A 27,802-nucleotide genomic window follows, 5' to 3' on the forward strand; every position below is an offset into this window, starting at 1 on the left:
AACAAGTTAAAAATACAAAATGATTTCTTTCAAGTATTTTTACTATAAAAAGACATCGGTGTTACAAATGTGATTTTAAGAATTAAGATTATTAGAAATAATTCTAATATAAGCTTAGCACAATCACATTATATTAAAAAAGTTTTTAAAAAGTTTAGTCATCTAAATGGCGCAATAGTTTCAATACCTTTTAATCATAGTTTGAAATTAACTTCAAATACAAGAATGTCGGTTGCACAACTAGAATATGCAAAGGTAATAGGTCATTTAATGTATTCGATGACATGCACAAGATCGATATAACCTATGTAATTGGTAAACTTAGTAGATATACAAGCAAACCAAGTTATGTGCATTAGAATACAATTTCAAAAGTTCTTAAATATTTAAAGAAATCTATGAACTATGGAATTACATATTGTGGTAAACTTTCAATTCTAGAAGGTTACATAGATGCAAATTAGATTATAAACATGAAAGATCATTAATCCACAAGTGGATGGATATTCATGTTTGGTGAGGGTGATGTTTCTTAGAATTCTAAAAAAAAAATATGTATAATTGATTCTACTGTGACTTTAAAATTTATGGCATTGACTTCTACTTGTAAAGAAGTGAAATGCTTAAAGAATTTGTTATTTGAAATTCCTTTATAGCCAAAACCAGTGTCACATGTTTATATCCACTGTGATTGTCAAGCTACATTGACAAAGGCTTATAGCCAATTATATAATGACAAGTCAAGATATATTGGTCTAAGATATAGTCATGTTAGACTATTAATTTTAAATGGGGTGATCATCATAGATTTTGTTAAGTCAAGTAAAAATTTAATGGATCCATTGACAAAAGGTTTATAAAGATATGGTGTTTAAGACTTCAAATATGATGGGATTCACGCTTTTAAAACAAATCACACATGATGAAACCTCAACTCAATGCTTAATTGTATATTAACTCTTAAGTTTTAACGAGTCAAAATACATCATTTAATTTGGCTACAAGTCCTTAAATTATTAAAATCATCCCAAGAAAGATAAGTACTTGAACTATATACTTAAGAAAGGTTGATAATTATCTATTAAGAATCCATAACATGGCAAATTAATGTTGGAATGCTTATATGATTGCATTCTCAATAGAGTTCACCTGTATGAATGAAAGTGTTGCTACTTCTAAGAACAAAAGCTTAACTCTAAGAACACTTATGAATATGTATGACACATAGCCATTGAATGGTGTCAAAGCATTACTAAATCACGCTTTAGTGAGGATTTAAAGTCTAGTGTATGGTATGATATATGATTAGTCACTTAAGTTGATTGGTTCAAAGATTTAAGATCTACCAATTTTAATTGACTAACTCAGTAACATTATATCACTAAAATAATGCTTTTAAATTATAATATATGATATTTATGCATTAGATTTCTAGAAGTATATAGGAGAATATTAGAAATATTTTTAAAATAATTAAAAAAATAAAAAAAATTATGCTGAGCTAAAGTATAACTTAAGAAAAGTTCCTATGGTCAAATTGACATAATTCTATAATAAAAGAGTCAAATCAAAAGACTACTTTGAACGAAGAATTGTAATTTTTAGAAATATGAATAGTAATTTTTCTTTGTATGAAAAGTTTAACTATTCAAATAAACAAATATGTCTGTAATCATTCAAAGAGATATATTTCTAATTAAAAGGAAGTGACTTTTGATTGAATTAATATAATAAAAAAGTCACAACCTTAGATTAAATCTCTATAAATTGATATTGTTGAATGTTCATTGGAAATACAATTCAATTCTAAATAACATCTTTCCTTATCCCAACTTTCTCTTAGAAGGGTAAATGCTTTAGCATTGTTTGTTGCAAAAAACATTATTAAAGACAAGGTACTTTTATTTTTCACTAAAGAAAGTTTAGTGATTTGGTGTTTCTAATGCAAAGTAAACCAAACATTGGCTTTATTATTTCTTTGAGGCTATTTGATTTAACTTCTCTTGCATATCATAATTGGTGGGGACAAAATAAACCTTAAGGAAAGTCACAATTGTAGCAAACCTCATATTGTTTTTTAGAGAATTCTGAAAGAATGAGGGAGTTTAGAAAAAGAGATAAGGGAAAATGATGTTAAAAAATGAAAGCTACGTGTAGAAAAAAAATAAAGAAAACAGTATGTGAAAAAGATTAAAAAAAATGTAAAAAAAAAAAAAAGGAATAAAAGACATTTGGTAAGATACCAAGGCTAAGGCATAACACCCAAAATCTTACTCTTACCTAAGATCAAGTTAAAAAAGAAATTCAATTCAATTATCCTAAATTAAAATAAAAAAGTGCACCAATTGAATCATTATGAATTGAATTCATCATATACCAATTTTTTTGTCAATTTTATCTTAATTGACTTTTTATTACAAAATTTTTTTAATAAAAAACATAAATACTAAAATAAAAAAAAAGAAAAAAAAAAACCTAAAAAGTCAAAAGCTTTAAAAAAAGAAATGAAAAAAAAAAAAGCAGGTGCCATGTGGGTATTTGAAATGGAATAGAATGGAACATCTTAAACCCATATTTAATATGACCCAATTTTGAAAAGAAAAAATTGACCTGATCTTGAAATTTTTTTTAAAAAAGCACCTATGTTGGATCAATTCGAATTAAGACCAGTTTGATATATATTATTTTATCATTTATCCTTCAATTGAAATTTTTTTTACAAAATTCATTTAATAAAAAATAAAATTAAAAAAAATTAAAAAGCAAAAAGCAAATAAAAATTAACAAATAAATTTAATAAAAAAATAAAATAAAAACAAAAAAGTAATTTTAAAGGAAATGAGAGATGTCACATGGAAACCCCATCTTCCTCTAACTCTACAAAATTAATATTTTGGATAAGTATAAAGAATGACAAGATTGTTTGATATTAAGGTCTCTTCCATGCTAAGGGATAAGATGAAGTAGAACTCAATTAATTAAACTTTAAAGATTCCAAAACAAATTGGATTCAAAATTAATTAGTATGGTTTATCATTAACGTAATGCATTTATTGTATACTGCACTTTACATTATACCTGACAATTCGTGTCATCATGTCGTGTTTCTTATTAGATATTATTTCAGACATGATATGAATAATTTGACACAAACATGATACGAATACTTAAATGATACGAATTACTTAAAATGAATATGGCATGTTTATTATGTGTGTTACACACCACATGCACGATTAATACATTTAAAATTAATTTATGCATAAATTAAGTCATAATAGCTCAAACATTTTAATCTTTAATAAAATATATTATAAAGTAATATATATAATACAATAATAGTTTTCACATGCCTCAAAAAGCATTCAAATTCAAACATAGCTTCGTATATCCCCTCAATAAACTACAAATAGATAATAACCACATAGCACACTCAACACGACATAATTCACAATAACAAACATGACTTGGCATATTAGTAATAAGAAAAGGTGTCCACAACAACTATATTTAATACTCAAAATAAAACTAGTTTATTCATGTATTGGCAAAAACATAACTAGTGGATCATGTATGGGCAAAAAAAGAAAAACTTAAATAAACATGTTCAATTTGTACCATCAGAAAGCATATGGTCCCCTACCACTTGACACTTTCTTTTGTTTATTGCTTGTCTAAACTTAAAATAAACCTAACACAACCACTTATTTCGATCCAATACCAATTAAAATTGTAATAAAAAAAATAGTAATAAACTATAAATCTTTTTTAAATCATGACAAAATAACCCCTGATAATCCTAAACTCCAATTGTACTTGCCAATCGCTACCCTTAAATCATACCATAAAATCCTTAATTTCCTTTCTAAATCACAAAATCCCTAAAATCCCAACCCTAATTTTCATTGCCATTCAGAGAAAACCTACTTTCTAAAATCAAAAGCAAAACCTAAATTTGTTTATCTCAAAACCTGAAGCTAAGTGTATTATTTTTTGAGTTGGCCATGTAACTTAGTCTTTTATTTGCCATGTAAGCAAATCGTTTCTAATGAGTGAAACCACATCATATAAACGCTATGGTTTTAACAGTACAGTGACACAAAAAGAAACTTATTCATACATTAGTGACTAAATTAAAAATTTTAATACTTTAATGACCATTTTAAAATAACCCCAATAGTTAGTGACCAATTATGTAATTTACCCAAAAAAATTTAGCATCTTTTTGTCTCTGACGTCTAATTTTTATTTAGAGTTAATTATATTTTTGGTAATTAAATTTTAGAAAAATATATAAATTGAATTTTAAAAAATAAAATGTAAAATTTACATCTTAAATTTTTAAATAATATATCATTTTAATTTTAATTTTAATTTTGTTAACTTAACTTGTTTATGGTATTTTACCATTATAATTTTGTTATACACATAATATTTGTTAAAAAAATGTTAACTATTTTTAAAAAATCTTTATGTAAATGTCACGTGACAAAAAATATTAATCATTCTTTTGCAGTTTTTACAATTCAAACTAAATATATAAATATTTAATTTCTATTAAAAAAGATATAGATAATATGTGCAATGATACATAACTTAATAATATTCATCAAATGTTGCATATATAAATTGATATGGTCAAAAGGATTAAAGTTTGTACTAATATGATATACCATTCATCCCAAACGTATTGATTTTTATAAAGTTTAAAAAAAAAAGTTTGACTTTAATATATTTAACATTAAAATTAATTTTTTTATAAAATTAAAGTTTCATGATTTTAATGTCAAAAAGTAAAAATAAAATAAAAATAATTTTAAAATATAATAAGTAAGAATTTTATATGTTCAAAAAAGGAAAAAAGAAATAATTTTGGAACATTCCAAAATGTAAAGATGAAAAAAGAAAATGAAACAGAGGGAATATATAATTTGAAAATTCAAGATGAAAATTATATATTTTATTCCTTTAAATACTATTTTATATACTTTTTAAAAATTTAATAGCAAAAGTATAATTAACTCTTTTATTTATGATGTTATGCTTGTTCTAGATATTTTAATCACTTACATTTGTCATGGATATTTAGGTTATGTTTAATGCATAAGATGATAGAGATGATAGAATGAAAATCATTTTATATTATGTTTGATTTGTATTTAAAAAAGATGTATGATTGCAAAAAAGATTAATCATTTTCTTGGCATAAGATGATTCAATCCTTTTAAAGTAAAAAAGATTATTTTTAATCAACAAATTGAATTTACATATCTTATTATATCTTTAAAAATTATATTAATAATTTAAATTTTATAAACTTTGAAGAAGGATAATTTTAACTAATAAATAAATTATTCTTTTTTAATCCTTGTACACATCAAACATAATATATAATAATATTATTTAATTTAATTCTACTTATAATATTATTTTATTTTATCTTGTCATAATATTGTGCACCAAATGCATCATTAACCTTTTAGACCTTCTTATGAAGAATCTTTGCTGTAATTTTGCAAACATGAAAGTTACTTTGGTTTGTTCGTTTAGGGGAAATTGGGTTTTAGAAAATATTTATATTTTTTTAAAAAATAGAATTTTTTTTTGTTTGGATGAGATAATAAAAAACATTTTTTATTGTTTAGTTATTTTCTGAAAATTTTATTTTTTTCAAATAATATTAACATAATTATTAAAATATTAAAAATTATTTATTATTAAAATATATTAAATTTATTATTAACATTATTAATGTTAAAAATAATTATTTTTATAATAATATTTAATATTAAAATATTATATTAATATTAAACACTAAAAACAAAACTATTTATTATTTATATTAATATTTTAAAATATTTAAAATAGTATCAGTATTCTCAAAATGTTATTTTTATTAATATAATAATAAAAATAGTAATATTTATTATTAAAATATGAAAATATTTATACTATTAATATATATATTTTATATTGAAGTTATTTAATATAAATATTTAATTTAAGTTAAATAAAAACACTTGTATTAATATAATAATATTTTAAGATTTGGTTAAATCAAATTGGAATTTAAAATATCTTGTCCAAGATCTGTATTGAGTAGAATCAAAATATTTAAAATTAAAATATTAAAAAAAATTTAATATTAATATTTAAAATTTTTTAATTAAAATTAAATAAAAATATTTTTATTAATATAATAATATTTCCAATAGATCATATTAAGCCTACACTTTAAAAAATCATATTTAATGTCTTATTTGAATAAAATTATACTTGTGAATTTAATAAATAGTTTTACTTAAACAATTCTTTTTGCAAAATTATTTTTACTTTTTCAAAAAGGAAAAACAATTTTAAAAAATAATCTTAATTTTTTTTGTTAATCAACCAATTTTTTAACACACAAACATTAAAAAATATAAAAAATTGTTTTTCACAAAACAAATCGCAACGAATCATTGTTGAAATTCTGAGTTCTAATAAGGAATTGGGATCCCCTAGATCTCCAACATTACTATGAGTTGTAAAAGCACACTCCACAACTAGATATTTCCCATGAAATGTTAAGAAAAAAATGATATTCCCATTAAATATCTCCACTTTTCTCCTACGTGGAATTTCTTATTAGTCCCAAGATGATGAGAAATTTGTGTCCACAAACCATTAGAGTTCCCCGTTAAAAACCTTGCTGTTCCGGAAAACATTGAACACCTTTTTCACTACTTAAGAGGGGACAGGAATAGTGACCACCAACGAGCAACAGTGGCAACCCTTTCCAGTCTTAACCTCGTAACGCCAAGAGTCGTAGCCGACGTACCAGAGTCCACAAAGGGTAGCCCCGTCAAGGTTCCATGCCTTAGCCAGCCCGGGAAAAGGGTCTCCCTATTGGGTTCTAGGCGAATGCAGGAATTAAGACCAGTGAGAGCTGCCCCCGAGAACTTATCGGAGAAGGTGGAAAAGAGCATCAAGGTCGCAGAGGAGGCGTGCTCGGGTGATCCAGAGAGCAGAGAATGTGGGCGGCTTGGGATGAGGTGGAAGAGCTCAGTGCGGCAGCCAGCCACGCCAGGGACAAGAAGAAAGGAAACGATCCTTTGGAGAAGTACTGTGAAGACAACCCGGAGGCTGATGAGTGCCGCAGTTATGAAGATTGAAATGGATTTTTAATTTACGAGCTTTTTCCTTATATGATGAGAATAGTGGGAATTTTTATATGGAGTTTTAGATGTTGTAAACCTCATTGTATATGTGAAACTATTGGTTGTTTACTCGTTCTATAATGATGTAATTCTACCTAAACTCCAATTTTTTGTCCGGCAATGTATGCATGAGATTTTACCTACGAAAGGTTTTCTCATGCAACGTGGAATAAACTTTCAAAATAGTTGCATGTTATGTGGTCAAGGGCAAGAGGACATTCAGCACCTTTTACGTGACTGCCAATGGACGAAGATCGTATGGAGGAACCAAGGGGAGGTTGCAGGCTTGTCTCTAGGTGGCGCTTTTAGGGATTAGGTCCAATTCAAAGCTACTGATAATAGAAGATCGAAACACCATTTTGTTCCCTGGGGCTTGTTATTCATCCATATCATGTGGGAAGTTTGGCTGGAAAGAAACCATAGGACTTTCAAAGGGAGCAGCAAAAGGGTGGATGTTGTCAAGCATGCGATTGAGAAAGCAGAGAATTCTACGCCTTGAACCAAATAGAGGGGAAAAACGCCCAAGTCTCTTTCATTCCTGTTAAATGGAAACCGCCTGAGTGTGGACGTTTTAAGCTTAACACCAATGGGTGGAAATCTAAGAAGAGCAGGGGCTGGAACCATCATTAGAGACCATACAAGAAAATGGGTGGCTGGCTCTGTCAGATTTATAGGATATGGAACGAATACATTAGCTGAATTATGGGCTTTTTAGGATGGGTTAATGCTGGCTAAACATCTTAATATTTCTAACCTGGATGTGGAAATTGATGCTGTTACTGTCATTTCTTTGATTAAAAACCAATCCACTCCTATATTTGCAACCTTTAATCGATGACCACAGGAAGTTGCTGTTGGAAATTAGTTGCTGCGAAATCATGCATACCTTCAAGGGGGGGAACACTTGTGTTGATGCTTTGGCTCGTTTTGGTAATGACCGCTTTGCAATGTATGAATGTTATGAAAATCCTTTTGTGTTATTTCAAGACCTTTCTAATTTTATTTTGAACCTATTTGCCGATGATGCAGCAAAAAGAATTTGTACCATACTATTTTATGATCTTTATCTAGTTCTAATTTTCTACAAAAAAAAATTTTCTATACCGTACAACCAGGAAAAAGATAATTCGGAATTGGTTATTTAAAGCGTTTTTATTGATTACATGAGCTTTCTGATGCTTTCAGATGCTGTCTTAATATAGCAGAAATCCCCTAATAGAATATGCAAGTTTGAGTAATTCTAGGGTCTAGGAAGTCTTGCTTAAAAATTTTTTGAAGAAAAGCACCAGACCCTATGTATTATGGTAGCTTCTTTTTTTCATCTTAGTTTCCTTTATTTATCTCGAAAATAAATACATAGGAAAGTAAGATTCAGGTTGGAATTGCTGACTCAATAACTGTGACGGGGATGTGGAGAAAAAGCAATCAACATAATCACAAGCAGAATCTGCATCAACAAATAAATCACCATCATAATCTCTTTTTTTTTTTTTTTTAATTTCTCAATGAGAAGATCAGTACAATAAAAATTATATTCGGTTTCGTTTGTTCCATGAATAGCCTTTATAGCTTACAAATGGAGGTCTTAAGAACTTTCATTTTACCATAGGAGAATCTTTGAATTAAATCTTCTGATAAGTACGTTCTATTTTATAAAGCTGTGAATTATTAGTTTCTGATTACATTCACAGTTAATGATTAGAAGAACGAAAAAGTTAAGCGCTGAAGCAAAGGCAAGAAAGATTCAAGATATCTATTTTTCTGGCGTTGGCCGGCCAAATTGTCTACGGTGAAGAATATTCGATATCATTCCCAACTTAGCGCTGTGCGTCAGCAATCATAAATTAACCACACGACGATCGATGAAAAAGATGTACAACGACCGTGACGTATTAATTAGTTAGTTGCCTATCGGCTATTCTATTAGCTGTGGCCTGTGGAGAATGCTTACCTTACCAAAGGTGTCTTTGTTGAATTTGACAAATACATGATACGCATAAATGAGCATGACTTAATCGAACGTGATACGTGCGCTTCTTCCTCGACACAAATGTCAATTTTGGTGAACTCTCAATCGAATGGAATAAATCCATCCTCATCCGCAATCCAACCAAAGCTTATCAGTAATAGGGAGGAAGCAACGGTAGAAACTTGAAACTAGAGCATGATAGTTGGTATCCTCGTATTCATGAACCAGGAAGACAAAGGTGAATGATCCCATCCACCTGGAAACTTCCTTTACCATCAACCTTTTATCTAATCTGAATTTCTTAATTATCTTAAATCAGTTCAAAAACTTCACAGAGTCAGTCCTAATGGTTTATCCAAAAAAAAGACCACAAACATGCTTGAACTAGCAGGAGATTACGATTTACAGAATTAACACTATGGTAGAAAATCCCATGTGGATGTGCCCAACATATTAAAATCCTGGTAATATTGGACATTGCTTAAGACATATGAACATGCAATTACTCTACTAAAGGAATACTACAAGAATTAATTAATAAGAAAGAAATGTTTGAAGAGTCCATTGTTGAGATTGAAGAATCACAGCCTGTGCAGCAGCAAGGAGCACAAGCAAGACAAAGCATCTTACAATTTCTATTACAGAATCAAATTCAAAGTGAACATGGAAACCAAAGTTGAAAACAGTTCCAACTTCTAATTAATCCGAAACTCCCACCCATAATGTAATTCCTTTAATCAAACTGAATAATTTGGAGAAAGAAATGCCAAAATTCAATTAAACCCTCAACCTAACTTTATCAAAACAAAAATACCACTTGCTATCACCAAAACAATCAGTTATCCCATTGTAGTTTAAGCAGACTATGCTAAGAATGCTTATAGGAAGAGAGCATTTTACCTTTAATTCTTTTCATTATAATACTACAAATTATGTAAAGATCCCCTAATTATAGGTAGGACTCATGCAAAATTTTGAAGAACCCCATAAAATTCTAAATTATGATTTATGATTGGTTAATAGTAGTACAATGATTGTAGGTGATATAATCTCATAATAAGAAAGTGTGAACACCTCTTTCTTCTTCTACCAATAATAATAATAATAACAATAATAACACAGTTATGAAACCATTTTTACCATTTTGTTCTAGTTATGAAACCAAAGCATCGGATAAACTTAAAGTTCTAAACAACCAACTTCCCCTTCTTGACTTCTTCAATCAAACCAGCATTCAACAAACCCTAACCCATACCTTTATCACACTCTATAGAAACTTTTCAGTTAAACACTGTTCATGCATCCAAATTCAACAAGCAATCGCAAAGAAACTGACAATGAAGAGCAACCATTGCATTTGAAAACTAACTTTCTACATATCCATAGAAATCCAAAAGTACACTAAACGGAAAACACCAAAAGGTTTCAGCAAAAACAACTCCATATTAAACAGACTCCACATTAACATAAATATATTTGCATATTAACTAACAGTAACAGAAACACAGATAAACAGATGGGAAAAGACAACATTATCGAACGACTTACGTGCACAAACTGACTCCAACAAAGGACTCACATTTGCCCAACAAGGAAGCAGAGTCTATCCATCAAACCTCGAACATATCAGCTGCCGCCATAATTGGCTGTATCGGATAGGGGAGATGCCACGGCTTCAACAGAGGATCCGGAATCTCCGGGATTTCAACGTCACACCCGCTGACTTCTTCAGCAATGTGCAGCACCGAGTTCAGGGACCGTAATCTCTCGGTCAATTCCATCGCCTGAGCTCTTAACACGTGGTTGGCAGATTCCATCTCGGTGTAATGTTGGGTAGTGGTGTTGATCCCTTCAGAGAGCTGGCTATTCTCTTTCTGCAATGTGTTCACTTCGTTAAGCAAATCTTCGAGCCGCTTCTGCTTCCTCATACGTGACCGCCTTGCGGATTCACGGTTTGACAGCATTCTCTTCCTTTTCCTCTCGTCGATGTTTGCATATCGCAGGTCCGAATCGGATCCGGAACTCGCAGGCCTTTGCATAGTAGCCATCTCAACGGAAGGGTAATTTTTATTTTTCTTTTTGATCCGGGAAATTAACTATGGTTAGATGTAGATGAGGAGATTGGCGAACCAAGAGGGGCCAAATTCATGAGAAAACGTAGAACCAGTAAAGGAAGACGACCGAGAAGGAGTGAAGAATACGGATTCGACGCATGAGTATTAAGCTCATAGAAAACCTTATATCATTGGAATGGTTTTACAAAGACCAGACTCCCAATCTGCAGATCGGACGTGAACAAAACAGTCGAAAAATAACAAAGAAGAACACCCTAAAATACCCTATATCTAAACCAGATCTACAGAAAAAAAAAAAAAAGAAATAGAAAAGGCAAAGACTCGCAGGGAAGAAGAAAGACAGAAAGAAAGAAGAAAAGTAAAAATACTTATCGGGTTGAAGAAAACGTTACCACAGGGACCACCACAAGCGAAACCAAAGAAGGGTAATCGAAGCAGGGAAGAGGGGCTTTTATAGGCAAAAGAGGAGGGATTTCATTGGTCCGTTGTTTCATGTTTGGTTAGGTTACTGGATAAGGAAGGATCTTTAAGGTCTTTTAACTGGTCAACTTTTGAAAGTAGGTAGGAGTGAGTTCGGTCGTCGGTGTCACTGCTGACGTGCAAAGTGACGGCAGCCAGGGTATGTAATTTTTTATTAAAATATTAAAAAAATTTTAACTGTTTTATTTTTATAAAATAAGTTTATATAATTTATTTTTTATGAATAATTTTTTGTTTTTCATTTGTATTTAAATAATATATTAATTTATATTAAAAATTTATTTAAGTTTAAAATAAAAATTAATAATTTATTTATATAAATGACAATAAAATGAATGTCCACTATATTTTACATTTCCGTATTAAAATCCCTTCAACTATCCCTTTAAATTTGTCATCATTATCTAAATCCATATCTAACTAAATAAGTACTAGCTCTTAAATGTTCAAATCAATTAAAATATTTATTTACTTAAATTTTTAAGTTAAAATATAAAATAAATAAATTTTAAATTTTAAATTTTAAATTTAAATTTAAATTTAAATTCATTTTTAATTAATAATAAATAAAAATTACTTATTGTTAACTATTTTTTAAATTAATTGACATGTCATTAGAGCTGACATTTGAAAATTACGAGTTTGAAAAAATTTATGCACATAATATCTTTTCCAACTAAGTAAGTTATAAGTTAAAAAGGATTTAATGATAAATTAAGAATTTAAAAAAAATAAAAGTTATTTACTAAAATTTAAAACCTTCCACAAATATAAAATTTCATATAATTTATATATGTAAATAGATAACAAATTCATATATTTGATATTATCCAGTAAAAAATTTAAATGAATTCGAATATTAGATGACTAATAAGTATTATTCAAAATCTATTTGAATTTGTTATTTATTCGTTTATAAGTATTCGAATCTGACATAATCAAATTGAAAAAGATAGATATATATTTATTTAGTATCCATTGCCCTTTCTACTTAAGTAGATACAAATTAAAAGTTATTTACTTATTTGAGTATAATACAAATATATCAATTTGTCTAAATAAAATAATAAAATTTAAAGATTTTTTTTAATTTAACCTAATTTTTTAGTGGTATAGTAAATAGCATTATAATTGCAAGTATATATATTTATAAGTTTCTCTTTGCCCTAGATTGATATAATAAATATGTTTTATGACACTCAAATTTTATATCGAGATAATTTGAAGCTTTGCTATTATATATATCTAAAAATATAATTATAAACTTGTGAAACACTTTTTATGAGACAAAATCATCAGACTTTTGGATCAAAATGAATAATATCTCATAGATTGAGTGTGAGTTTTCACAAATAGTATTAGAATAGTCACCAGTCAAACGGGAACTAAATGTTATACCATGGGAGCCACCTCTAAAATCCTGTAAGAACTAAATGTTACATAGTGAGAGCCACCTCTATAATCTTAATGTCTGATGTGATCTTGTGATGTGTGTGTGTGCTTTATATTAGGCTTGCCCAAAGTTTGGTATGATTCGATGGATTTGTGTGTTTTGTATTGGGCTTAACGATGACGTCAAAGCTTTAACAGGGGGAGTTTGTGACATTCCAATCCCACATCGGGATAATTTAAAGTTTTATTATGATATATATGTATAGATCTAATCTCAAACTTGTGAGGTACCTTTTGCATATTAAAATCGTGGGTCAAATGAACAATACATCGTAAGTCCAACACAAAGAACACACTGATCACAAGATCACACTAGATGTTGAGATTCTAAATGTAACTCCCACAGTATAACACTTAATTCTTGTTTGATTGGTAACTGCTCTGATACTATTTGTAGAAATCCAAACCTAAATTGCGAGATATTGTTTACTTTAACTCGAATGTCTCACAGTTTTATCTCACAAAAGATATCTCACAAGTTTAGATTTTATATCTTAACATATATACCATAGCAGAACTTCAAATTAATCCAAAGTGAAATTGGGGCATCATGTGTTTCTTATAAATTGTTTTATGTATAAGATGGTTTACTAGTGTTACTAATAATTCTCATTTAAAAAGTTTAATGCAAGTGTTAAGTGTATATGAAACTTTGATATAAATTATCTAAACTTTAATCCTACTGTTCATAATTGATTTTTGAGTAGGACATTTGAGAGGTAGGTATTGGTGATTAATGAGAATACGGAAGTAGGAATGATGATTGAAGAAGAAAAAGGAAAAAAAAATTAATATAAGAAGTTTTCCATATTTTATGTTTGATAAGAGGAAAATGAGAAGAAAAAATGAAAATAGATGAATTTGCATATTTTATTATTTTCAAATTGCTTTCAAATTGAGAGAAAAATGTCAATTCAATTGACTTAATATTTTTCTTTTACAATTTTATGCTAAATCACTTTCTTTTCCTTTATTTTACATCTTTTATATTGAATTAAAAAAAAAACTTTTCGATCATTAATTTAGGGTTTTCTTTTTTTTTTTTTAATCTTTAGTCTATGTCTAAACACAAAGTTATGGATATATCAATTATTGTGATTTTCTTTCTCAATATTAAAAACATGATGATCCAGTAATCAACTTATATTTATATTTTAAAAAAGCTCGTATCATCTTTTATGTCCTCATGCCAAAAAAAAAAAAATCAAATATGAAAATTTTGAAGTTATATGTAGCCGAATTAAAGAGAATACAAATAAAATTTGTAAAAATGGAGTATCCATTTGGTCCTCTTATAGATTGGGAGTGTTTTAGTCCTTTTGGACAAATACCCGTTTTCGAACAGATCTTGATGGATTTTGCAGTATCCATCACCGAAAACCCAATATGTTACAAGCTTGCCATCTACACCTGGCTATACCGTATCAAATTATAGCTCCCATCTTTAGCCTCGAATCTTTTTATTGTTTTCTCTGTCCAATTCCCAATTTCAGCCTCACATCTCTTTTTCTATCGCTCGCTCACTCTCTCGCAATCAGTGAAGTTGAACCGTGAAGGACCTTAACTCTAACGCAGATAAAGGTCCTCTCCTCCCTCTTTTCTCTCGTTCTATCTCTGCTTTGCTGCATTTGTCCTTTCCTTGATTTTTGTTTTAATTTCTTAACAGTTCTCGGCTTGCAAATGGCGAGGCCAGATACATGAACATCCTTGTGAAGCGTCTATTTACACCAGAATTGAACCCTCGGCTGGATGAAATGAGTGTTGACGGATAAAGGTTCTATGTAATAAAAGGGTAAGAGTTGGATGATTATTTAATTTTAGTTGAGACCTTTTTTATGCTTATGCTTCTTTTCTCTTGCCTAAGTTTTTAACCCCTAACCTTTTGCTCCATTTCAGCAAGAATGGCAAATCATAAAATTAAAGCAGTGCAGATTGATCTTGAGGACTTATTTAACGTACAATTCTTCCTATTCTCCTCTCAATTTATTCTAGGTTACTTTTTATACTTTTCTTCTTGTTAATTTTTTTTTTGTTTTACTTTTAAACCCTTAATTTAGTTCGTTCTCTTTTCACATTACAGAGATTTGGATGAGGAATTTCTCAGGCGGGTTACTGAGAACACTCGACGATACATTGGAATTTTCGCAGGTGCAATCCACAAGCTATTACCGGAGCCCACTGAGGCCTTTCATGATGATGGTCATGATATATTGATGAGATTAAACTTTACTGGTAAGCTTCAAGAAAAAACCCTTTTCACTCTTGATGCACTGAATCTGTTCTAAATTCTCTTTTTAGAGAATAATATGTTAATTTCTGAGTTTATGTTGTTATTTTAGTGTCTGTGTAGGTTTTTTAATCAAAATATCCTTTTATAGCGTGGGAAATGAACTATTGTAATGCATCATAGGAAGGTATTTCTATGACTAAATCATTGGAGCAAAAGAGTTTTCCATCCAACTATTTATTTGTTTATAAATAGTCTAAAATTAATAAATATCTTTATGTGTTATTATAAAAAAAAATTAAAAATTCTTTGTGCTTATGCACGAGTTTAAAACTTAGTTGTACATAAAACGAAATCATTGGGTGAAAAACTCTCGCAATCAAATGTTTGAGGGAAAGAAATCATGAATAAAAAAATGAATTATTAACTTTGATAAATAACTTGGTGCTTAATTCATATTTACAATAAAAAGTTTGACTCTTCTGCTATAAATCATCTTTTGCCTCTTCTTTTGTTGGGCTAATCCTCTACTTTTGTACGTTAAGTGATGGATAAGAAGTGGTAGATCTTCATGATTATTTTATCTTCGATCAGAACAGTAAATTACATCGTATCAGCATTGTAGCACAATATTCCCTAGATGACAAACTAAACTCCATTTAATTTCTTGATATGACAAAGGAAAATTGCTCTCTCTCCTCGACTGAGGAGCTCGTGGTTGGTCCACCATGGAAAAGAAACTGTAAGCTCACTAACAAGGCTAAGAGTTCCCGTGCTAATATTGTCAAATGAAGCATGAGGCCTCCGTTGAAATCTTTAGAGAAAGAAACATTTGGAGAATTTAAGGTCGATAACGGATGAAAAGTGAGATTAAAATGTAAATAATACATTAATATTTATAAATTATTTGAATTTGATCTGAATAAAATTTAAATTCGATTCAATTATTAAATGAATCGAATCCGAATTATTAAATGAATCGAATACGAATATTTTAATATAATCAACTCAAATAATACATAAATTTAATTGAATTTTTATATTTTAATTAATAATTTATCATTTTACCTTTAATATTAGAAAACCCTAATGCACTTTTTCCTTTTTTCTCACTCCCGACTTCCCTCCCCTAATCGGTGCCTGTTTCTCTTATTTCCTCCAATCCCAAAACCTAACAATATCCCAACTCCCTGGCATCTTCCTGCAAATGTTTCTCTTTGAGCGTCGAAATAAGCAGCAACAACAAGGAGGGCAAGATTATTTTCAGCAACAAAATCTTGTGTGCTGAAGCTATCCATTGAAATCAGTTACTTTCTTCCTTAATCTAATTCTTAGCCAAATAAAAATATAGTTTTTAATTTTTTGGCAAGAGCAGGTTGTCAGAAAGTACGAGTTTTAATACCCTTCCACAAGACAACCCTTCAATTGCCCCTTCAGATAAGGTCCCAAACAATGGTATGAAAGTTTCATTTCATTTGTTTGATACCCTTTTATTTATTTATTTTGGTATAATTTACTTTCTGCAATTTTATAAAAAATAAATGAGGGATTGATTTTTCAGTAGATTTAATTCTTTTTTCTTTTTGGGGTAATTGGATTCATGAGGTTGGTTCTTTTAAAAGTATCAAGTTTTATTTTTTATTTTTTAACTTTTTGCTTGGAGCTTTGAATTGATCTGTTGATGTGTATTTGGTAGATTCTGATTTAGAATCAAGAACTAGAAGATCAACTTTTTGTAATTTCATTTGGTTTTTGGTGATAAAATCTGGGCTCTAGTGTTAGAGTTAATTTCCTTGACGGGTTCTGTTGGATTTTGTTCTAGAAATATGAGTTAGAGAATATCACTTTTTTCTTTCTTTTTGTTTAAGTGACGTGGAAATTGAAATGAGTTTTTTTATCCTAATTGGTTTCTCTTTGGTTTGGGTATTAGTAATTAAGTATAAAGAGTAGTGGAGCTTGTTCCGATTATTTGGAGGAATTGGTCTTAAAAAAGGAGGATCAAGTAGTTTTGCCTTATGAGTCTTATGTATCCTTACGGAAGTTAGAGGATAAGAAGATGAGGAAGATTTCCGGATTTATATATCTTTTATTTGTATGTTGTATTTGTATTGGGAGATTTTTATTTTTTTGGATTTAGTTATTGTATAAGTTGTTATTATTATTATTATTATTATTATTATTATTATTATTATTGTTTTAAAAATATAATGTTTTAAGTTTGATAAAAAATAATTGTAAAAAATTTCGAACTCGAGCTCAAGCATAAACAATCGAGCTTTTATCGAGTATAAAAATTAAGTTTATTTTTACATGTTAAATGAATTTAATCGAACGAGTTTAAGTAATTTGATTTTTATTTTGAGTCAAGCTCGAACTAAAAAAATAAAATTTAATCGAATTTGAACCGAATTTCAAATCTCATATTTAGAGTCGAGTTTGAGCTCGAACTTGATAATATATCAGTTCGAACTTGATCAATTACACTCTTAAATAAAATTTAAAGGTCGGTACAGTATAACTTAGGAGTGTAATCGATCGAGTTCGAGCCGATATAATAATAAGTTTAAGCTCGACTCTAAATTCAAAACTCAAAACTCGGTTCAAACTCGATCGATTTTTATTCTTTTAGTTTGAGCTTGATTCGAAATAAAAATTGAGCTACTCAAGCTCGTTCAGTTCAGCTTGATTCTTATATTCGACAAAAATTTAATTATTTGTGCTCAAACTCGAACTCGAATTCGATATATTTTATCAATTAAAATACTTAAAATATATTAAAATATAAAAGTTCGATTAGACTTGCGAACAACTTGAGTCAGATATAAGAATATTCGAACTCAGTTTAATCGATAAGTCAAGCTACTCAAATTCGAACTTGACTAAATAATAATCGAGTCGAATTCGAATAACTTATGAGTATTAATATATTATTTATACGTCTAATACAATTAATGCCTAATGGTAGGGTTGGTGGGTCGGTGCCAATTATTTTGATCTGGTAGCGTTATCTTGGGCTTGCATCAGGAACACCTCGGTGCCCATTTATTTGGGTTGCAATGGGCCTAAATTTTTCTCCCACTCTTAGCCTGTTTTCATCATAAAATATGTACGCTGCAAGAATGAGGGTACGGTTTATAACCTACAATTAAAAAGGTGTGCAATTGTGCAGTTCATAGTGCCCACCATATGCCCGAATTCCCGCCATAGAAAAACCCCGATTAGAACATTTCCCTCGAATTCCCGCCATGTTTTATGCCTTTATTCTTCGTTGCCAATGAAGGGGACACTGAGTCCGCTTTTTAACTTTCCAACTCCTTCCCTCTTGTCTCTCATTTTATCGATTAATCGGAAAAAATGACACTGTCACGTCGGCAGAGCACCGGCAGATCACCGCTCGTTAATTAACGGTGCCAGATTACTTCATTCTTCTCTAAACCAACTCTCCTTCCCCATCTCCTACTCTCGCCAAACAGACTTCTAAACTTAACCCTAACCCTAAGCCTAACCGGAACACAAGTTCCAGCCCGACCATTCCGTCCTCAGTCCAATCCAAGCCCAAAATGTCCCTCTTAGTTACTGGCAAAACACCCTTCCAGACTTCCTTGACGCCGGCGGACAAATCGTACGTCAAGGAGGTGGTCGAGAAGAGGATTAGGGTTTACTGGCCGTTGGATAAGGCGCTGTACGAAGGTGTGGTGAAGTCTTTTAATAAGTATCCGGGTAAGCATTTGCTTCAGTATGATGGTGCTGAGGAGGAGTTGGATTTGGGAAAGGAGAAGATTGAGTGGGTTAAAGAAAGCAGGGGAACGCTTAAGAGGGAACGCTTAAGAGGCTAAGCCCAGGGGATTCTTCGGTTTTTAAGAAGGTGATGATTGATGATGGGGATGAGGATGTGACAGAGAGTGTGGTTGAAAAGGGTAATGCTGATGATGATGATTCTGTGTGCAGTGCTTTGTGTTGTCTGTTGGCACTGACCTGCTCTGTCTTGAAATAAATCTTTTGCTATGATTAAGTCAAGATTGCTTTAAAGTTGATATGTTTAAAAGCACTTTTGATTCGAGTTTCTTTGTCACATCCTGCCTGACATGTACAGAGCTTCTTCCGGTACTGGACTCCATATGTCAAGAAGTTCCTGGGAGAACTCTCACAAGCTGAATCTGAAAAGGAGACATCTTTAAGAAACATTCTTCAGAGGTTAATTGGATGATTCTGTGAGGATCACAGTCAGTGGTGGCAACTAATCTTAACAACAGCAGTTATGTTTGTCCACTTCTATGCAAACTGCGCTGAAGCTTGGTTTCGTGTTTCTTTATCATGTAATCAATTAGTTTCTCTTACCATTGCTTAGTTTAAGCTTTTTTCATTCCCTGATTACAGTGCAAACATCTATACTTGCATTTCTAGTCTATAACTTCAGTTTAGAACCATGACTGCTTGGTAGTTACAGAAATTCCTAAAGACTAATGGTGAAAATAAAAAATTTAATGTGATATGGGTTGATCTACTTTGCATATCTGAACTCGTGGTCTCCCATTGCTGAACTGGATGTATTGATCAGTCCAGAAATTGCATGTGATTTTAATGAATGGCCAAATGTTGTCCTCTTGTCTTGTGTTCTTCATATTCAAATGAAGTCCCATGCTTTTCTGCAAAATGTTTAGGGTAGACTGTTCTCAGAAGTGATTGTTAAGGCAAGAGTGCATTTTTCTCCAATTACATCATTATTCGGGGATCTGGTCATGCAAGTTTGATCCTTCTTACCGGTCCTAATATGGGTGGAAAGTCAACTCTTCTGCAAGTTTGCTTGGCCGTGATTTTGGCTCAGGTAAAATTTTGGTTCCTGCTAATGGTAGATTATCTTGTTGTGTTCAATGGCCTTCATGCGGGGTTCTCCCAAGGTAGGAGCCGATGCCTCTGCAGAACATTTTGAACTATCTCCTGTTGACCGAATCTTTAAAATGTTGATTTTAAATCTTTACTTTATGAACATATTAATGATGGTTAATGCAGTCCTCAGCAACTTGACATTCACTCATGGCATTAGATGAACTTGGACGTGGAACATCAACTTCTGATGGATAAGCCATTGCGTATGTTGCTTTCCAACTTCACATCTTTAAATATATACATATATATATATTACTTTTGACTTAATGTTAGTCCCGCATATCTCAATTTCTGTGTCAGGGAATCAGTTTGTGAACATTTTGTACACAACGGCGCGGTGTCGAGGAATGCTTTCAACACGCTACCACTGTTTAGCTGTGACTGCCTAAACAATTCCAAAGGTATGTGTATGCTTCTCTGTTGGATAACATTTTTCTTTTAAACAAAAGTTTATTATATTTGTACTTAGGGAATTATAGAGTGAATAAGAAATGATAAATGAGTCAGGTAAAATCATTTTGAAGTCTGTACGCGGAAAACACGAATAGCAATATGAAGACAAATTGCTAACACAAAGTTGTCTTGATAAGATGGTAGCTTGTGTTCGAGAATTGATCAACCTTACAGCAAATTCAAAGAGATTATAGAGAATACTTATATTAGCTCCTTTACTGAACATTAACATAATGGAAGGATACTTGTGCTGTAACATTGATGGAACATTCGGGTTGTGTTTCACGTCTGCACACAGCAATTGATGTGTATAGACTATAGAGAATTTCTTCGAGGCAGTTGTTGCTGGAGTATTCCTAGTTTTGCCAGGTCATTCGTTTCCCCAATTTTGGATATATTGATGTGAATATAAGGTCGACTACTCTTTAACATTTTATAAAGTTCGGGTGGAGAGGCGGAAACTATTTGTTGAGTTGAGCAGTTTGAACCAACAAAGTGAAAGGTTGTCGGCCACCCCGTACCGGCATTTGTAAAAGTTCGGCTGATCAATTGACTTGTTTTGAAAGTAAATACATATTGGCCAGAAAATTTAGGCCTTATCATCGTACGGAGATTTTTCTACTTGGCATATCTTTAATTTATTATAAAAATTAAATTTTATTTATTTATTTTTCTATTCATGCCAAAAAAATTGGGGAATTTGGGCAAGGTGAGCATTAGTTAATGCTCAGATTACAAATTGGAAGTAACTGGAGAGAATACGCTGAGATTATTAGACAGTGTGAAGTCCCTGCTGCTGCTCAATATCGTCTTCATCATCATAGTTGGAGGTATCCTCGTCAGAATCCTGTAAAACAAGCAACGCAACAAATTTAATTGCAGTCGCATTATATGAAAAACTGAGATTGTAAATCCTTAAATACAATTTTGCAAGTAATCAGGTTGTTGTTTAAAAAATTGGCTATGATATATGAAGACTGACATGATATTGACGTCGAACGCTGTTTCCGATAGCTGTAATTGTCCGAATAAGTATGTACATTGGGAGTAAAATTCCAGTAGCTCTTAAAATAAGTATCTGCAAAAATATGCCAAAAGAAAGAGTCTAAGAAAAGCTCAAAACTACTACTAGGATTGTGATGGTAGCTTAAGTTAAAACACAGATGGTCCAACAATGGAGAAAAAAATTGGATACTTGACTGTAAGAAGTGCAAATGGGTAATGATCTGTTTCGCCGTTAAGCACAGCTAAGAGATGTTTCACCAGCAAAACCACAGTAAACTGCCCATTCATTAACATAAGAATTAGTCATGCCAATTCCAATATTCATATCATACTTGATTTGTATTAAATACAATAAAATATAAAAATTGATGTGTTATAATTTATATTCAAATATTAAAAAAGAATTTTGGTTAAAATTTTTATTAAATTAATATATAATTTTGGTTAAAATTTTAAGTGGCGTGATTTTCAATTTTTTTCATATATTTTTGTCACTATGACAATGTTAGCATTGCTAAGTCTTAGAAGAATCAACTTACCACGCACGTAATAGAAACATCATAGGGAGAGGGGTAATAAAAATAAAAATAAAACCGGTGGGAAGGTGGTTTTCATATATAATATAATATAGCTTCCCTGTCAAATTCAGTTTGTAGGACTCGTCCCACGTTATTTACTATGGGTGCAACCAATCCTAACCGTCGAAATTATAAAATTATGGGTGTAGTCTGAATTTACACACTAAAGCTACTTCTACTATGGCCAAAAAGAAACTTCTTGTATTGATTTTAATATTACAACTTCTGCAGTCTTTTCAACTACTAAAGAAATGTTTAAACCCCATTTTTTTATTACGTTGAGAAATCATTGGTTTGTATAAATGTTAATAATCCCTTGGAGTGATTTTCAGCCAAAGGCTGAAGAAGGTTCTCATAGAAGCAAAAGAAATGAAAACGTACAGTAAGGGCCAGTGATCGGCAGCAAGAGGCGCCTCTATCAGCGGCGGAAGTACATTGAGAGAACTCATTTTCGACGTTCATACCTTCATCTAATGCCACTAATCTTCGGTGTTGTGGCTCAATCTCTCTTCTTGGAATTTGTAGGCTATCTCTGATAAAAAAAAAATTAAGCAGCAATTTTTATTAAATAAAATATAGAAAAGGCTACGTAGATTATTTAATTAGCAACTACTAGGCCCGTTGAAATTGAAGATTAATACGGTTGATTTATGCCATTATCAACAAGTTTGGACACAAATTACAACACTCATAATCTTTTTCTTTAAAAAAAAACTACTAAGCCCTTTTAAAACAATAATAGCGTAAAAGCATGATTGGCTTTTTACATTAAATTAGAGAACTTTTTTTTTGGCAGTAAATTAGAGAACTTTTAAAATAAAGATGAGTGCATTTTTGTCAAAGTGAACAAAATTTTTTTCCCAACACCATCAGTTGGCAAATCGGGCGCCTTTAGAAAAAATTATGAATTGAATTATAAAAATAAAGATTACCTGATTGTAACTGTAGCCTCAATCAGCTGAGACTTCTTTGAAGATGCTGTTATTGTATATCCCGGTCCATATTCCTGCATCAAAAAAAGATTAATATACAGTAAAATTTTCATTAATAACTGCTAATTCTTGATATATCAATGTTTCAATAAAGATTAAATAAACCTCTGGGAACATTTTTTTTTTATCTAAATAAACAGTCATAGCGGTAGTTCTTTAAAACATTCTTGAAAGAGAATTCCAGTAATCTGAGATATTTGAATGAAGCAATGGAGTCATAATTGGAAATCATTTAAAATTTTGTTTAGTTTATTTAATAATAAGGAATCCCATGGAAGAAAAGGGGAAGACTTAGACAAAAAGACAAGTTGAACAAAAAGGAAAAGTTTTGGATGCCACAAAATCAAAAAACAGAACAAGAACGCGATGAAAACAGAGTTTGAGAAAACAAAAACCCGGAAACTGATAACCCAGTTTGACATTAAAACAAAAACATCAAAATTTGTTTTAACAACCAAAGTTTTAAAAGGAAATTAAACTTTTCTTTTCTGCTCTGATCATTAAAATTCAAACCTGAAGACAAATTTCACAAGTTGTGTTTCCCTTCTCGTTACACCACCTCTGTATACAATCTCTATGAGCAAACTGAGAACAGCAAAAAGAAAAAAAAAATTAGATCATCAAAACAGAGAAAACCCAACAATCAGAATCTGAAAATAAGCATTAAAAATTAAAAAAAAAATTTACCTTAACAGTGCCAGAACAAGCACATGGAGCTTCCAAGCACTTAAAGCTTTCAAACTCTTCTTCATGGCAAATTCTACAGTGTGAAATTGAAGAATCAGATGAAAAATCATCAACAAACAAAATAACATCTCCCATTTCTTCTCAACTTTTTGTTTTCTTATCTCGTTTTTGAAACCTTAATTTCTCTTATCGATGTTCAAATTTTGCTCTACTCTGTTCTCCTTTTTAATGTCTCTGCTTTTCTCTCAAACGGTCACGAAGTTCCACAAATACCCCTAGTTATCTTAAATGAAAATTATTATTATTATTATTATTATTATTATTATTATTATTATTATTATTTTTTGTTTCTTTGAAAGAGAAAGAGTAAGACTTGAGTAAAGAAGGTCAAGTTATGATAATACTCATGGACTTTAATGAAATTTAAATTTTAGTGTTTTATTATAATTTATAAAAATATATAATTTTTTATTATTTTAATTTAATAATTAATTTGATCAAATTTTTATTATTAAAATATTAAGATAACCATTTAATTGATAACGTCTTATATAAATATATAAAAATCTAAACCTTTGATTAAAAAATATAGTCCAATAGATAGTTCATCTTTTAGACATATGGGTGGGTTTAAAAATTATTATGTATTCTCTAATAAATATATTTTATTTATTTAAAATATCTTTATTATTTGTTATAGTAGCATTTTTATTATTGAAAAATAATTGGTTAGACTAAATTAATTATATTTTAAATATTCAATATTTTTACTTTATATGAATAAGTTACAATTAATTTAGTCAATAACTCAAATAAAAAAATAAAAAACTAATTATCCATTAATATATTTACATATTTTTTTATTATTTATAAAAAAATAAATGAAATTTAATGTAATAAATAAGAAAATAAAAATAAACCATTTAATAAATTGATGATGATGATATAATTAAATTAAGGAATATTTTGTTTTTTTTTTTAGAAAAGACAACAAATTAGGCAATAAATTTTGAAAAAAAAACTACATAATTTCATATATTTACTATTACTAACAAGTGGTTAGTTTAATCGGTTAAGATCATTTTTTTTTACGAAGAGATATTGGGTTTGAATTCTATCAGTGATCATTTATTATGATCATCTCGAATGTACGATCTATAATCATTGTCAGGTACGGTACATTTTACTTTGATACAAGGGATGAAATAATCTATCTACTTTCGATTTTTTTTTTACAAAAAAAAAAACTTTTATTATTTATTACATTGGACAATTAATAATAATAATTTTTTAATATATTGACGAAAATGTTTCTTGATAATAATATAAATATAAATGTTTATTTAAAAAATATTAAACAAATCAAATTTAATTATTTCTCACACAATGCAAATATAAAACTTTAAATGTTCAAATAAGTAACATTTTATAATTAAATTTTTGAATAAAAAACAATTGCAATTTTTTTAATCTTAAAATTTTAAAATTATATAATATTTTAAAATTTTTTATATAAATCAAAACTTGACTTTCTAATGTTATAAAAAAAAATTAAATATAGTTATATATTTATTATATCAATATAAACTTGTCAATATTCTACTTATACAAATTTTTTTTAAATTAATAATATTAAATATAATTAATATTATAATCATTTATTACTATGCATGATTTTAAAACTAGTAAATATTAAAATACAACAATCATTATCATAATTTGACAGGAAACGAAAAAGGCGATATTTAGCCAGTAAAGAAAACCGAAAGTGGAAGCCATCTCTGACTTGCTTTCATTCAAACGGTTTTGTAGGCTTCAAACATTCAATAGTCAAACAAATCTTAAATGCAGGACGAATTTTTTATAGAAAGAAAATTATAAATTTTTAATAATTTTTTTAAAGGTATTGAATTTTCATTTGGAATTTTATAATTCATAGTTTACACCTTTTTTGAGTTTATCATACAATAATTATGTTTATAGGTGCACCTGATTGAAATAAAATAAATATGTTGACTTGGTAAGAAAATAATTTGTAATTAATAGAAAATTGGTAATTTGTAAATGGTAGAAAAAGTAAAATCTGTATTCTTTTTATTATGTAAATATATAAGACAACGAAGAAGTCATGAATTTCAATGACGAACATTCTCTTGAAAAGAAAAAGAAAAAAGGATTGCCCTTTGATCATTTTTACAAGCCTTTTTCATTAACAAACCTCATATTTTTATTCGTTTTTTTTTTTAATTTTGATTAAAAATTTTTTTTTAATTTTTTAAAAAATTTAATTAAATCTCTAATTATTCAAAATTATCTAATTTTGATTCTTTCGTCTATAAAATTATTTAAATTGACAGTAAATATTAGCTGGTATTACATTGATGGCATTAATTGGTATATCATGTGACAGATAAAAAAGTTAAAATAAAATTTCACTCAAAATTTAGAGATCGATTATGCTATTATCTTATTTTTTATATTTCACATATATTTTATAAAATATTAAAATTTAAAATAATATTTTTATTTTTTTTATTGTAATATATTTATTAGTTAAATATTTTTGTTTTTAATTAAAAATAGATTTTCAAAAATTAAGTTAAAATTTGTAATTTTTATTTTTAAATAGTCCATATCATTTTAAAAACCAAAATCTCCTGTCTATTACTAATATTATTTTATTAATGAATCATTATAGAAAACATTATTTTTATCCAAAAAATTTATTTTCTATTAAAAATATTAAATATCTTTCCCTTTTGCCTTTTCAAATATATTTTATAAAACTAAAAATAATTATAAAAAAATATTGATTTTTTATATTTCAAAAATATTGCAATTTAAAACAGTTTTTTACTATGATATAATTTATCAACAAAATAATATTTTTGATAAAAACCTTAAATTTTAGTTAAAATTGTCAAAATCCTTTTTTAAAAAAATTCATATCATTTTTAAAAAATTAAGTAAAATTTTTATATCAGCTTAAAAAATTAAATAAAAAACTCCCTATCATTTTAAAATATTAAGTAAAAATTTTTATATAATTTAAAAACAGATTTATTAATCTATTAAAATATATATTTTCTCTCTAAAAAATTATTTTGAATCTTATTTTTATTTTATATTTACAAAAAATAAAAATATTACTTTTAATAACCTGATTTATTCCCTTTAGCTGATTGATGGTGGAAATGACCATTCTGATTGTTTTTTATTTTAAATTTTTTAAAAATAAATTTTTTAATAAAGAATATATTGAAAAAAAATTTCAACAAAAAAAATACTTATGACTAGATTAATAAATTGAATTTTTTAAATGATATGAAAATTTTTACTTAATTTTTAAAAATGATATGAAAATTTTTAAAAGGATTTTGAATTTTTAACTAATAAATTATATTATAATAAAATAAAATAATATTATTTTAAATTTAATATTTTATAAGATATATCTGAATTTTAACAAATAAATTATATTATAATAAAATAAATATATATTATTTTAAAATTAATATTTTATAAGATATATCTAAAATAAAAAAAATTCATGATAATAGCATCCTTCATCTTTAAATTGTGAGAAAATTTTATTTTGATCATTTTGTTTACCACATAAGATGTCACTTGTTGTATTCATGTGACACCAATTGATATTTATTGTCATTTTAGATAGGGTTGATAGCTTAATTCGTTTTTGACAGATTTTGATCTGACTCGATATATATAAAAAAATATTTTTTAATTAATTTTTTAATTTTTTATTTATATATTGTTATATATTTATATAATTTTAAA

The 27,802-nt window shown here is 28.8% G+C and overlaps 2 protein-coding genes and 2 pseudogenes across 14 annotated transcripts; 2 read left to right on the forward strand and 2 right to left on the reverse strand.

Moving 5' to 3' along the window:
• Positions 1–225: 225 nt before the first annotated feature.
• On the forward strand, positions 226–7,265 carry LOC111283316 (calvin cycle protein CP12-2, chloroplastic pseudogene; annotated as a pseudogene).
• Positions 7,266–10,500: 3,235 nt separating this feature from the next.
• On the reverse strand, positions 10,501–11,745 carry LOC111283821 (bZIP transcription factor 53 pseudogene; annotated as a pseudogene). The gene has a single exon (XR_016340982.1). The product of XR_016340982.1 is annotated as a bZIP transcription factor 53 pseudogene (transcript).
• A 2,525-nt stretch (positions 11,746–14,270) lies between these two features.
• On the forward strand, positions 14,271–21,349 carry LOC111283406 (uncharacterized). 11 transcript variants are annotated; one of them, XR_016340984.1, is made up of 8 exons: positions 14,271–14,756; positions 14,842–14,967; positions 15,072–15,167; positions 15,258–15,407; positions 16,778–16,857; positions 20,064–20,227; positions 20,413–20,492; positions 20,590–21,349. XR_016340984.1 is itself a non-coding variant. In XM_089758498.1 (6 exons), the coding sequence occupies exons 3-6, from the start codon at positions 15,077–15,079 to the stop codon at positions 19,607–19,609; spliced, it is 435 nt and encodes a 144-aa protein (XP_089614624.1). In that variant the 5' UTR covers positions 14,301–14,756; positions 14,842–14,967; positions 15,072–15,076; the 3' UTR covers positions 19,610–20,005. The 11 variants fall into 11 exon arrangements, 2 of the variants coding, with proteins under 2 accessions (XP_089614624.1, XP_089614625.1); XR_016340983.1 differs by adding an exon at positions 19,496–19,718 and having other exon boundaries at positions 14,298–14,756; positions 20,064–20,492; XR_016340989.1 differs by having other exon boundaries at positions 14,382–14,756; positions 15,072–15,130; positions 15,324–15,407; positions 19,496–20,492.
• Positions 21,350–21,370: 21 nt separating this feature from the next.
• On the reverse strand, positions 21,371–24,219 carry LOC111283405 (uncharacterized). Of its 2 annotated transcripts, XM_022871937.2 has the most exons (7): positions 24,005–24,219; positions 23,831–23,902; positions 23,258–23,331; positions 22,707–22,857; positions 21,943–22,023; positions 21,725–21,820; positions 21,371–21,589 (listed from the first exon to the last, which is right to left on the reverse strand). In XM_022871937.2, exons 1-7 carry the CDS (start codon positions 24,137–24,139, stop codon positions 21,515–21,517), a joined length of 684 nt encoding a protein of 227 aa, XP_022727672.1. In that variant the 5' UTR covers positions 24,140–24,219; the 3' UTR covers positions 21,371–21,514. The 2 variants fall into 2 exon arrangements, with proteins under 2 accessions (XP_022727672.1, XP_022727673.1); XM_022871938.2 differs by lacking the exon at positions 21,943–22,023.
• Positions 24,220–27,802: the final 3,583 nt, after the last annotated feature.

Source organism: Durio zibethinus, chromosome 3 (assembly GCF_047325235.1).
Source record: "Durio zibethinus cultivar Kanyao isolate XHJ-2024 chromosome 3, ASM4732523v1, whole genome shotgun sequence".
Classification (NCBI taxonomy): domain Eukaryota; kingdom Viridiplantae; phylum Streptophyta; class Magnoliopsida; order Malvales; family Malvaceae; genus Durio; species Durio zibethinus.